This window comes from Amblyomma maculatum, chromosome 1 (genome assembly GCF_055883805.1).
Source record: "Amblyomma maculatum isolate TAMU_Amacu chromosome 1, ASM5588380v1, whole genome shotgun sequence".
Classification (NCBI taxonomy): domain Eukaryota; kingdom Metazoa; phylum Arthropoda; class Arachnida; order Ixodida; family Ixodidae; genus Amblyomma; species Amblyomma maculatum.
In genome coordinates this window covers 137,928,490-137,942,743 of record NC_139344.1, presented here as the reverse complement: position 1 = coordinate 137,942,743, position 14,254 = coordinate 137,928,490, and the positions used below count along the sequence as shown (strand labels likewise).

General features: G+C 42.5%; 1 protein-coding gene across 1 annotated transcript in view; it reads left to right on the top strand.

Moving 5' to 3' along the window:
- The first annotated feature begins 39 nt into the window (after nt 1-39).
- The window catches only part of LOC146204046 (RING finger and SPRY domain-containing protein 1-like), a 72,262-nt gene continuing 58,047 nt past the window's right edge, over nt 40-14,254 (top strand). The window contains exons 1-3 of the mRNA XM_084589068.1: nt 40-131; nt 9,787-10,266; nt 14,056-14,221. Of these exons, the coding sequence (XP_084445194.1) occupies nt 9,836-10,266; nt 14,056-14,221 (597 nt within the window). The 5' untranslated portion in view covers nt 40-131; nt 9,787-9,835. The remainder of the gene's footprint in view (nt 132-9,786; nt 10,267-14,055; nt 14,222-14,254) is intronic.

Sequence of the window (14,254 nt, the reverse complement as noted above, 5' to 3'; positions counted from 1 at the left end):
TTCGGAAGGATCTGAAAACAATATTTTTCTACGAAAGTGCGCCCTTGTAATTGCTCATGTTGTTGCTAGCTGAGCCGTGCGATGGCGGTCTGAGGAGGCATTGACTTCTGATGTTTACATGAACGTTCCAGGTAAATGAGTATTGAATTACCTTTCCTGATGTTTCTGAGGGTGTTACACGTTGCATCGTAGAGTTATACTGCGCGCTTGCTGAGTGCGTTTGTGCGATGGTTTGCAAGGCATTGAGTACTGTTCATGTTCATGTCCGTTTGGATGACTCGAGGAAAAAATATTTGCAATTAATCTTTTTTTTTTATTATTTAATGATAAAGCTGAGCTATTTCGAAACACAGAAATTAGATTGGTTTCCTTTGAAGTATGACTGCCCAAATTTGTCGCACATTATCAGATGTCACGTTTAATGTCCACAACTATTGTGAGCGCGGAAGGTAACCCGTACCTGAAACTTGATTCGAGAACGCGGTATCAAGTAGCAAGGTAGCAAGATTGTAGTAGCTGACGCGAACAAAATGCTGATTAGACAAACATTTCTTCAGGTATTCCATCGCATCACATATGTCATCGACTGACAACGATGAAACAGCGTCTTACCACATCATTGGCGTGATTATTCATACCTGTCGTAGCTCTGCGTTAGCTACGACGATTTTGTCGCGGACGTCTCTCAGTATTCCTAGCTTTCACGTCAAGTGATCTGAAGAATCATAAAAGTTGATGTGTGTCTCTGCTGGTTCTTTGCCTTGGGGACGAATTGGGAAGCCTACCGTAAGATCAGCGAACGTAGATAATTTTTAACAGGGCGGCCAAAGCTGGCGTGCTCGGCCGCCAAGTGCTTTTGTTGACCTCCTGTAGGCAAGTTGTGTTTTACTTTCGAACACTTTCAAATGTGCATCATTTAGGAATACTATTTAAGTGGATTTTAGCATCGTCAATTATTTTATTTTTTTTTTGCTTGAAACCGACCGTTTTCATTTCGAACGAACACTGTAAATTTTACTGTACTGGGGGTGTAATTTACATTATTGAAGCTGACTTCTAGATGTCGTTGTGCTTGGCCTAACATGAGTCAAGCACTGTTACACATTTGACATGCAGCAGCACATGTGTTTATGTTGATGTTCATGTATATGTTGAAGATCCTACTACACTGCTCTAGAAGATTCTAGAGCACTGTACTCCTGCTCTGTTAGCTGGCTCGTTTTCATACTTTGCATGGACACTGTTATAAGGTCTGTTGCACAAAGTAATTCACTGACATGAACACTTATGTGGCTCATGAGATTGCCTGTCATTTGTAAGCCTTCCTTAACTGTGCCGATTTTTTATCGCCATTTGTCATGAAAGCAAACCACCCAGAAAGAATAGCAGATGACTCACTTATCTTAAAAAGTAAAATGTTGCTGCTATGTGCTTTCTTAACTTGCCATCTTGAGGGCTTGCCTTGCAGGTAGTGACAGCTTATCATTTTTCTGTATTAATCAGGCAAGGGCCGATGCCAAGTGCATTACTTTAGGAAGCAGACCTTGAAATGCAGTTTGCCAACATAAACATTATAGAAGAAAAAAATAATTGAAGGACATAAAAATGTATAAATACATGGGTTGCTTTTTACTTTTACATCTGCAAAAAGTAATTTGGTCACTTGCCATTTCTGGCAAATATCCAATTGCTGAGGAAGCTTTCCTAGTGAGTGAAGTACTAAAGTGATGTTAAATATTTTCATTTAATAAAGCCCTACATGTTAAACATTGTATGTGCCCCCTCTGTAAAGTTTGAGGGCCTCCGCGCACCCACTTACACCATGGCTGCAATCCTCTCTCGCAACTCTAGAAGGAGTGGCCTTCACGGTGCATGCCATATAAAGCTGTGAAGTTAATTGCTTTAGATGAAAGCTCTTGGCAGTCAAGATTTTAGCTGAGTTATAGCTTGATGAGGAACTAAAGGGCATTTGTTTTCATTCACATTTTTATGCAAACCACTCAACCTTAGAAATTGTGAAACAGTGTCATGAGCAACATAAGATGCTGCTGAACACACTTAGCAGCATTTTAAAGAACTTGTGTACAGTTACAGTATGCTGTTATCTTGCGGCTTTACGCAGAAATTTCTGATCAACTTTCAAATAAACCCTTTGTGCTGGTCCTTCAGTGGCATGGAAAGAGACCAGTGCCATAGGCTGGCATAAGTTCCAGCCTTGAGTATACATGCTGTTTTTGTATGGTAAACTCTACCAAAAATTGGAAGAATGCCACTCATTTGGAAGTTTCCATAGTTTTCCATGAAACTTCAGCTTTGTACCTTTATAAAAACATGCAGAAAAGTTGGGACAAAAGACTTATGGATGTTAAAACCCGAGAGGTGCTTGGAGACATGACATTTTTTTAAAGATCTAGATACTTCTGCATATACTCATTGCAGGTTCCGGGTGTTTATGCTCATTTATACTTCATTCAGTAATTTCCTTTGGTGCGGATGCAAAGGAAAATGGGGTTCTCTCTATGCTTTTACTATTGCTATACCATTAAGAGTCCCCACCTGTTTTAATTTTTTATTAAACTTCATATCAGTAGCTTGGCTCACTATGTACTCAGCATGTGAGCCAGTATAGTATTTTGCTACAATATGCTTCTCAAGCAACCCAAGTGCTTTGTCTATTGCCGCTTTTCTGCTTATTTGTGGCACTCCTTGGAGTTGTTTCATACGGGAACAGCTGGTCACATTGATTGTCCCTCTTTGTGGAAGCACATTCACCTGTCAGTCCTCATCTCCTCCCTCTCCATTTGTTCTGACCTTTTTGGCTTTGTTTAACCCCTCCAAGTTAGATACAGGAGTGTCATTTCGGTGCAAGTCACGAATAGGGAGTCGGCTTGGGAGAACTTCTGCTGAACTGAACAGCCCTGAAGTTCATAGTGTTTTCTTGTATAGACCCCTGGGTTATGGCAGGATGGTTTTCAGCTTTGTCACCCATTTGGGCATTTTGGCTATTGTCACCATGTGCATTTATACCTTGGCATATGTCATTGCTTGCAGGGCATATTGTTACTTGTGTTTGTGGATGTATATTCTGTGGAGTTTTGGAAGGACTGCTTGTGGTCACTTCTGTATCCTCACCAGTGATTGTTGCTGTAAATGAAATTGAAGGGGTGCTTAGGCTCCATCTTTAAGGGTATGATGTAGCAGCATCTGCAGCTTGCCTTGCAGAACCTCATTTCAATACTTGCACTTTGCAACTTGCTTAAACACTAATTCCTTAATTTATGCCTGTTACCTCACACATACTCACTAGCCTAGGAGTCGTAAGCTACCACACTATGTGAAGGACGACTACCTGACATGTGAGGCCCTACTCCAACCAAGCCGTATGAAGGTGCCTGCATAGCCGAGGGGTAGCGTGTCTGACCCATGGTGCAAAGGTCCCACGGGGTTCGATTTACCCTCCCATCTCAAAGGAGCTGCCAGAGTTGGCTACTGATGCTAAATTGACCACGTCACATGATGTCGCCTGCCGACCACCACCTTCCAGAGGAAATCCCGTGATTTTTGTTCGTAATGTTAATGCCAACAACGTCGGTGCAGGATTTCCTGAAGCATGCGGCCCTTAAACGCTGTCATGTCAAAGTTTTGGCACATAGCCTTTGTCTCAAGTATACGCTCTGCACATCCCCTGGCCCCACCTTCCTCATAATATTGCACAGCTAGGACCTGAGGTTGTTCCTAACTGAATGTGAGCACCCTTTATTTGTCCGACACTTGATGGAGTCTTTGCTTCGCATGTCTGGCTCCATTTTCTTGTTTCTGAGCACTGCCATGTTGCTATGGTGGAGTGGCAACCTGAAATGGGGGTACTTTTTGAAATGGGGGTACTGCATTAGCAGACACGGGCAACAGAAGAGGAGGTAGCTATGACATGCATGTCCCGTCTACTCCTTCTTCTGTTGTCCATTTCAGAGATGCAGCATTGCTCTTGGTTGTCCTGAAGTCTGGGGATTAGTGCTGTGTTTGTAGTGCAACTTTTGCTCTTAAGCGGATACTGTGGACAATGCCACCATGCTGTCTTTGTCAGCAAAAATAATTCTGTCACTCTTTCTTGCCACACTAACATTTCTGCAGCAGGAAAAGATGCCTTTATGACTGTGAAAATTAAGTTTAAGGATCTTTGATGTCTGTACCGAAAAAGACAGGTGTCTGTTTTGAAGTCGATGGTATATCGAGTTTATAAAAGCTCCGCTTTCAATGATAGTGATGTTTTTGTCATTACTGCTTGTTACCCTATTAACAGACCAACTTCTGTTTGTTTTCAGTGTCGCTTTAAGTGCATGCATTCCTTTGGCATGAAAGTGCGTGCTTGTTTGCTGTGAAGGCTGACTGAGCCTTTAGCTTTGCTTTGGCCTAGACCTGCATTGTGCGTAACATATGCTGTCATAATCGCTTGCTGGTGGGTGGGTATCTTGCAGTGTATGCAGTTCTCATTTCATTTAACCTGCTTATACTTTGGGACTGAAGACACTTGCCAGTTTTTATTATGACGTGGAGAGTGTAAATTAAAAGTTGGCCCCCATTATGACACTTCTGGAAAAATGTTTATATTTGTTGAACTACTTGTAGTTTAACATAAGTGGATGAGATCTTTTTTTTTCTGCTCTTAGAAGTAATGCATTGTATAAATGTTGGTTTGCTTGAGTTATGACTGCAGTGCCAAGCTCAATTATATAAGACTCATAATCTGGGCTATTGGTTACATATTTTTAAAGGTAGACCAATTAAAAGAAATACTGGCCATTGTTGTGTGCATCTTTTTCTTCTCGTCCTTCATATTTTTTGACTTCATTTATATAAGCTACCGAGTTTTCTTTTGCGTCAATGATAGTCTTGTTGGCTTCTGATAGTCTAACATCTGTGTTAATTCTCTGATGGACAAAATTTTGGAACTTTTATTGTGGCTGGGCTTGGTGTAGATAGAGTGAAATAGCGAGGACAGTAAGGAAGGAATTTAGAAGGCTCTAATGGATAACAGACAGCAGTTTGAGTATCCTTTAAGAGGAAAGCATAAAGCAGTGGTATATTACTGGTACTAATCTACGGGCTGGAATGTGAAGTCTGTCATAAAGTTGAACTTAAATTGAGGACAGTGCAACAAGCTATGGGAGGGAAAATGGTAGGTGTAACAGGAGGAGACGGGAAGGGAGCAGAGTAGGCCAGCGTAAAAGTGCTAGGTAATGAGATGCTACTCGAGATCAAGAAGAGATAGGCATTAATACCAAGACAATGATCGAGTGGGTTCCTAGAGCAGGCAATACACTTGCCTGCTCTAGGAACTCACCCAGGGGATGATAGGAAGTCAGATGGATAGATGAGATTGTGATTGGATTGCAAAAGATTCATTTCATCAGAAAAGACAGATGGTAATGGTCCCTGCTAGGTGGCTGACAGCAACCTGAGTAACCTACTCGATAAACTGAACTTGGGTGCCCAGGTCTGAGCTGGCCAATGCGACCTCCCCTCGCTCAAGGGATGGAACTTGTATTAGAATCGCTGAAGGTGGCTCTTCCCTATACTCCCAGTGGCTAGGTCTCCACAGAATGTGTATTTTGGTTCATAGCCGCTGGGTTGCATGCGTGCTATTAAGTAAGTGTTTATGAAAGAGCAGGTCTGGAGTCTCCAAGTTGTCTCTTATGCCTTATCAACAACTTGTCTGGTGGGGGAAAAGTCCACCTTTCCAATTTGAATTGCTTAGTTATATTATGAAAGGATACCATGCCGTCCTTCAAGAAACTCATGGCAACGGGCATGCTTCTAGCTCGGCTGACGAAAACTCATTTTATTTTGAGCGCCTTGTTTCCTGGGTTTCCCAAATGAGCCGGAACCTACCAGACCTCCTAATCAAAACTCTAAAACTAAAATGATAGGATACTTCGACGCTCCGCACCCTGTATGGGGCTGTATCAGAAGCAGCTCGGAGGCAGCAAAAGTGTACCAGGTGGCTAAAAATCGGGGCTTAATTTTCAGAAATGACCTTCAAGGTTAGGCAGCAGCATTTGCACAGACATCACCCCAGACCTAGCCATGGCTAGATGAGATTTAGTTGAGATAAAGTGGCCACAGCTGGCAAAGAACAGGGACATTGGACAGGCTTTTGTCCTGCAGTGAACTAAGTTAAGCTGATGGCAATAACGGAGACTAAAAAGCTATGGTGCTACCTATTCAAGAAAAACATTGAGATCTCTTGTCAGATCTTCTCGCACATGCAAATCAGAGTTAAGCAAGGAGTCACAGGATTCTTTATGAAACTCTCTTATTTTCTACATGTAGCTTCGGAAGATAATGTTTACCAACTTTCAGAAGGTTTTTATATTTCACCTTCGATAACCTGCCGCGGTGACTCACTCATTGTTTAGGGCACAATCTACTGCTGATATCAAGAAGTGGGCACTGGTTCGATTCCGGCTGTGGTGACCACGTTTCGATGGAAGTGAAATTCAAGGCGCCCATGTACTGTGTGATGTCAGTGTGTGTTAAAAGAACCCCTGGTGGCCAAAATTTCCGGAGGCCTCTGCTGTGGTGTCTTTCAAAGCTGATGTTGCCTTGGTGCATTAAAACCTTTTGTAAACCCAAAGTCAAACCACTTTTACCTTTTACATATTAAGGCTGCTATTGCTGTTATCTTCAGCCACCTTCGGCCCATGAGTGCTAAAAATGCCAGTACCTGGCACTTCATTATAGAGTTGTCATTTTTCCTTCATTATTAGCACCATTTTGTGTCTATGATTATACCTGGCATGGTGGCTTAGTTACTGTGGCGTTCAGCTGCTAAGCTCGAGAACGTGGGATTGAATTCTCACTAGTCTGCATTTTGATGGAGGCGAAATGTAAAGATGTCTGTGTGCTATGTGACGTCAGTGCATGCTAAAGAATCCCAAGTGGCCAAAATTAATCCAGAGTCCCTCATTAACGGCTTCACTTATAGCTGTTTGGCAGCTTTGGGATGCCTTGACACATCATAGCATATCTCATTGATTACATGCTGCACTTTGTCTTCACATACAGCCTTTGTCAAAGACAAATGGAAAATGATAAGTGTAGTGTTGAGAGACAAGAAGCGGGCAGAGTGGGTCAGAGAATAAACACAGAATACTGAAATGCTAGTCAAAGTCAGGTAGAAGAAACAGGCATAGACAGTGCGTGCAATTCGAAGGCAAGATAACTGATGGTAACTAAGGGAATGGATTCCAAGGTAAAGTAAGCATAGCAAAGGGTGGCAGAAAGTTGAGTGGGTGGATGAGAATAGGAAGTTTGTGGGGATTATGTCATCCCAACTGGCACAGGACAGGGTTAATTGGAAGGATATGGAAAAGGCTTTTGTCCATGAGTACGTGTAGCCAGGCTGGTGATGGTAACTACAAGAATCCTACTACGTTCCTGCAACTAGAGTCTGCTTTTAAGCCACGTAGTGGGACTCTAGTAGAAGCCATGGAAGAGACAGAGTTCAGCCCCATGGCAGTGGCTCAGCAGTTAGGCTCAACCCAAGAAAGCAGGTTTGATCCTGGCTGTGGCGGCTACTCTTTGATGTAGGCAAAAAGCAAAAAAACGTCAAAGTTTCTGGAGCGCTCCACTATTTTATTTATTTATTTATTCTGACACCTACAGCGCCCCTAGGGAATTATGCAGGGGGGGTACAGAGGGAGAGGTACGTTTTCTTGCAGCTGACGCACTATTTACGAAGGGAAGAAAAAGTGTAAAATAACAAAAATACAACACAACACGTCTTAGTCTGCAAACAAACGAGTACCAGAAGAGAGTAAAACACAGGAAGGCATGGTACAATAAGGCTGTCATACAGCCAGCTCACTGTAATAAAGCGCAAACATAGTACATGCTACAATGGGATCAAGTATAAAACAGAAATACACAATGTCGCTCGTAAATGCGAACTGAGTTTAGGAATTTGGTAGCAATTTTACAAAAAAAAAAATGCATAGTGGTCACAGAATTATGTCAAACAAAAGACATGCCAAAGCAATTTCAAAAGAAGGTGATGGGGCTGAAATAAATAGCGTCTTTCATAGGCTGACTCTCTTTGGCATGTTGAACCTCATAAACTAAATTAAACTCCTCACACTTAAGAGATTTGAAATGCTGCCGATGCATAACAGGCCACTTTGCATGGTCTAGAAGCAAAATTTTGTGTGTTGTACTTTTGACAAAAACTGGACATACAGCCACAAACATTCTTTGAACATGAGTGTTGTAAAAGAGCTCAATTCCCTCACAGGTAGGGTCTACAGGTTTGAATAGAGAAAGCTGCATTGATGTGGTCACTTATGTGCAGGGTTCACTCAGGCTGTTGAAATACATGAATGCAATTGAGTTTTGAAAAACTGGTTTAGAAGCCCTTGAAGCTCCTTAAATTTTTGATGCACTTCTTAAAGGCCTTTAAAAATTAAAATTGAGCTGGTTTACCTCTAAAAAGCAGAGCTACATGGCAACTAGATGTCCCCTGGTGGAACAATGGAAGACAAAGAGAGCTATAACCCATAGCAACGATGCATCACTTGGCTGGACCAGGATCATCGGTGCTCCACATTGACTCTTTAAAATGAACTGTAAATTCTTCAAGGTGCACTTGGTACTTTTACCCTATTTACCCATATTTCCTTTTTCTTCACTGTATGTTTCCTCGTATCCCTAAGCTGCTGTCCTCTTACGCAAGCAAGCTATTATGAATGAATTGATCAAGAAGTGAGAGCACATCTCATTCTTGAGAATCTTTTGGGAGTTTTTTTTTTTTTTTTTTTTTTTTATTCTCCTCCTGTCCTTCACTGTCCTATTTAAGGAGTGCTTTCTTATTTTCAACACCAACAACAACAAAAAAAAAATGCATGCTTCTTTCACTTCTTGATTGTATCACCTTTATTGCCTTGAAATCCAGGTAGTCTCTTTGAATATCTGGCTAAATAATAAGGGAGCAATTACTCATTTGCCTCCACCCAAGTGCAGCCATACGGCTACAGAGGAAAGGAAAGCTTTGTATGGCTGCACTTGGGTGGATGTTTGAGTAATTACTTCCTTATTAAAAATCCACTCCACCTTGGAGGATTCCCCTAAATATTCAAGCAACACCATTTGGCTAAATGTTCTATATAAGCCCTGCTCACATAGACGCGGGCAGCAGTTGATAATTCCTGTATATGTGCATTGGCTGCTAGTATTTTATAGGCCCTCACCTCCTGAAAACTTCCAGTGCTGCATGCTTGTGGTTACATATTGTCACGTGCTTTGGGGCGTCAGAAAGGAAGAAGCTGGGGAGAAGAAGAAGAAACAAAAGCCACAGTGGTGTGTGCTGGTGTTCCTTGCGGGACGCGCAGCACACACCACTGTGGCTTCTGTTTCTTCTGTTGCTGACCTCTTTTTATTGCCACAATGTGGTCCATCTTGAGCATTTAGTACTAAACGTCTTGCCCCACAGTCCATCTTGCAGTCAGTCCGGTTAAGTTACTTTACTGCATGTAATGTTTAATCAAAATGTCTGGTTTGCCTTCTTCCTATCATTTACAGTCCACTCGCTGTTCTACATTTGTCTGCATTTTACTCAGTTTAGGGTTGACTAAGGCTCGCTCTTGCAGCACAATTGACAATATGTTTGTTTGCATTGTGACTACTTTGCTTTGAAACTTGCGTGGATACACAGTTCTTTTGATGCTTAGGAGGAGAGCATTATTTTGGCTTTGTGTTCTGATTTTTCTGCACACCCTTCTTTTCAATCTGCAGCACTTCCACGAGTTGGCCATGTGATGCCGGGACCTTACTGGCTCACCAGATGGTTTACCTCGCCACCGTTGCTTCGAAACCGCAGCAGGGAGACTTGTCAGCCTCGTGCAGCCATCATCGTTCAAGTGCTCTCTCTATTGTCCTTGTGACATGCAGAGGCCCCACAGCAGCCCACAGTGTGTCTGAGAGAGCTGCTAAAGCAACGGGGGCAACAATGGGGAACCTGCTCTGCTGCGTCTGCAGGGACCACAAGTCAGGTGCAGATGACGGTGCCAGTGTGGGTGGAAGGTATGGCTTCCACCGAAGACAGAGCTCTCGTTCACTTCCTGTGGAGGCTCACGATGGCACCAGTGAGCGGCGCAGATCGAGCTCTGCCTTCAGCTGGCATGGAACGAGGGGCTCTCTGAGTGCCCCAGCAACGAGTTATGTGGAGCACCTCATTCTTGAAACCCTGTCCATCATACGGACCCTGGTCGACAAGTAAGCACCAAGGCATCTTTTAGTTCATGCTGCTAGCTGAATGACTAAAGAAGTATGTGATACAAGCTTTAATTTAAGAAGTTTGCTAAAATCATGCTGCAATTTCTTTTTTGTTTTCTTTTTTAACATTCCATTAACCTTTTCGGACCCTGTGTACACAATTGCTTACATGGAAGAAAATCTCGTGTTTGCGAAATGTGTTCGCTAGATTCCGCAAGATATGTCCGCAAGATGTTGCAATAGGCTCCAACTCTGACATAATTTCCCCTTTCGGGTAGTTAGGCCTGCACTCTCGAATGTCAAAGAGAGGAGTCCTGAGATGCTGGTGTCACCGACAATGAAGACAAAGAAAAGGAAAAGGGAAAGAAATGAAATTATAACGAGTACACAAACGTGCAATATAGAGGTAGAAGAGAAGAGGTAGTGGGAAGGGGCGGAAAAGAAGGAAGAAGACAGGCTTTCGTCATTAAGCTCTCAAGTGAAGCTAAGTAAAAATCCTATAATTTTCTTGTGAGAGAGTGCTGCCTTTAACACTGATTTAATTTTTTCATGGGAATTGAGCATGACTTATTTTACTTACATTAGGTAACTTGGCTAGTAAGTAATATTTTGCAGTATTGCCAGTTTGGCAGCAGTTGCATGACCGTAGCATAGGTGAGGCGCAGATTCTACATGATTCATGTTTGTTTTGTGCAGTTTATTTTCTAATAATTGGCAGGTCTTGCTTCCACGTGGACAGAAAAGCTGATCTTTATTGTTTTATATATGGGCTTCTGTCCTTGTGGCTTCAAAAAATATAAAGGATTGAACATTCATTGGAGCACCTATTATTTGGCAAATCCTGGTGATCAAAAGCAAGCGATGCTTTTTCAACAGCATAAGTTGGGTGTGTTCACAATTGTGTGTAAAGCATAATGGCAGAACTGAAATGTATGCTTAGTGCCAGGCAATAGGTGTATTTGGAAATAAGTAGCTGACATTTTTGTGCAGACAAGGTCATTATTTTGTGAGAAAAAAGTGTCAAGATGTCAAGGGTAATGAAATAATTATGTCCACAGGCCACTACAGATCATTTTGGAGAACATGCCTCATGTAGACTCTGGAGATAAAAGGGGCTTTTTGGAATGTGACTTATTTTGCTACCAACCTGAATGGAGAGTTGAAAAAAAAAAATATATATATATATATATCCTGCAAAGGACTTAGTTGTAGTGACCTGTTTTTTTTTTTTTTGTTCTTGTTTTTTTTCGTGGGAAAAGTTGTCTGTGTTTTTCTTGAGGCACATTACATTAAAAAAAAATGCCTGGCAGCCTTTTGGAGATCAGTGACTGTTACCAGCCGCCAACTAGTTTTTAAAGTGTGTCTCTGGCTATGCTAGGTGCAAAGCCAATATCTCTGACCTCCTTATAATGTATACGGAGTTACTTGTGAGCACGGGCGCATTTGTGACAGTGAATATGTACAAGAGGAATGCACATTTTCTGCTGTCTTTGTCACACGTAACTGTGCGATGTCCTGAAGGGATGCAGGGGCCGCACCAAAAAGGATGGCAATGTTGCATGACTAGGAGCCTCTGCCAGTATATACCTCATTGAGAAAGGAAGTCGTGCATTCTGCATCTTGATGCTGATGCATGTTATAAACACGTTCATGGTTTGAACAGCTTCTTGAAATCCTTGACTATCTTTGATTTTTGAAGAAGTGTTTCAAAGGCCTTCGAAACTCCTTCAGTTTTTATACACTACTGAGCTTCCTTGAAAAGTTAGGGTCAAGCAGGCTCATCTGTAAAAAACAAGGCTGCGTGGCAACTATAGGAGCACCCCTGAGACAGAACAATAGATGACAGGGAAAGGATGGGCAGAACGTGAAGCGACAGTGCATCTGACGGCAGGACAAATTCTTCAAGGTGTGCTTCCAGGTCCCATTCCCCCTTTTCTTCATTACTTTTTTCATAAGTGTATTTAGTTACCTAGACTCTCCTCTTCTTTGCAAACAACCTATTAGTGAATAAATCATCTGGAATGCATGCAAGTATTAGGGGTATGCAGCAGAAAGTCACCAGGCACAACTGAAATGAAGGCATTGGAGCTGGAGCGTGAGAACATTTATGAAAGAAAAAGAAAACTGCAAAGAAATTCTGTGGAAGGGAGGATGCTGATATCGAGAATAACATGACTCTCCTTGTCGGAGCTAAAAGTTTCCACCGAAAGGCCGGGGAAAAGGACGCGGAAATGGTGGCCTTTGAGAAGGTAATTGGAATTTATCAAGAGGAAAAAAACATTCATTGACCTCCTTGATTATTCTCCTTTGTATCCTTGAAATTCTTGAATCAGCCTTAAATTTTGGGCCAAATATTCTGTGTGAACCTTGATCGCAATAATCCTGATAGGACCTTAAAGGGCCACTGTCCAGGCAAGGCCCTTTTAAGCAAAGGAGCCCAGTGTTTCGATCAGGTACCGGAGATAGTCTGTGCAAAATGCTACAATGACCCGCGCGCCGCAAAGCATCAAAAATACAATTCAAAGCTATCTCATGCTCTCCTCCGGAAAGCCAGATTCCCTGTTTCCTGCGCTGGCTCGACGGGCCACGATAATGACGTACGTACCGGGAACGACGTCAATTGGTCCGTCTCGCTGACTGACGGGAGAAGGATGGGTGTCTACCGCTCGCAGCGCGCTTTTCCCTCGCCACGGCCAGGCTGAATCCAGCGGCGCGCGCTCCCTCGACCGTTTCTTTTTTTTTTTTTTTGCGCTCGCGGAGAGCCACGCCCCACCTCCCGCCAAACGCGGAGGAGGAAGGGGAATTTGTATTGCGGAGGCTAGACGACCTCGGGCAGGAGAGTGAAAAACCTTTGCGAGGGAATGGAAGGAGAGAGGCATGACAGAATCGGTGATTGCGGTGGCTGTAACTGCGTTATTAGTTACTCTTTTCAAAAACATTTTGCGGCCTTGCGTTCTAGGGGCGAAGTCTCACAGTCACCGGGGAAGAAAATATTTTCGACCGGAGGGTGGACAGTGGGCCTTTAAGATCAAATTGTAAGTGGCCCATATTGACGGATTGCCTTGGTCAAATGACATAGAGGCTACATTTGCTGAAAATGGAACTTTTATGAAGTAGAAAATGCTATAGGTATTGCCACCACATGGCATTTATCACAAGCAACTGATAATGACCAAGTAATTTTTTTATTTTTATTTTTCCGTATATCTCGGGGTCAACTACGACACCGTGCATTTTCACCCAGCTGTCACAAAGTTCCAGAAGCACTTGACGTCATTTTCATTGTAGGGGATTGAATTGAGTAGTAGGAAAAGAAATTAGGTTTTCAGCTTCAAGCTTCTAAGCAATAAATGCATCTTTTGCTTCCGAATGAGCGTCAACTTTCTGCAGCAACGTTTCACAGTTTGGTTTGGCAACTGCCAAACTTTGTACATAATTATCGATGTACCTGCGGAAAACGACAGTTTTCATTTCTAGTGAAAAGGATTAATTGGCTTTCTGTGTTTAGCCCATACAGTTTAGAATTTTCTTTTTTTTTTTTCTTTTTTTTTTCTTTTTTTTTCAGTAAATGGTGAAACAAACTGTATCTGAAAGCGCTAAGCGTTTCAGTATATCTGGTTTATCACTGTGATATAGACGAGACTGCTGCTGCATGCTGTTTGTAGTTTTGAGAATTGGTGTCATGATGATCTTGGTTTCATCTGACCATTTTGTTTATTGTTTTTCAGGTTTGGCTGTGAACTAGCCTTCTTTGCTACATCCTAAATATTTGTTGTTAAATGCTTTCAGTGAGCAGGAGCCTCCACCTTTCATGATCAAGCTGCACCTAATAGCTGACAAAGAGTATGGCTGGCTCCTAGTTGTCCGGTCTATGGTGAACGCTATCCCCATGGATGACCCCTTGGGCCCTGCTGTCATTACTCTCATCCTTGATGACTGCCCCTTGCCAACTAAGGTATGTAACAGCGGCATATATGGATGTACACCA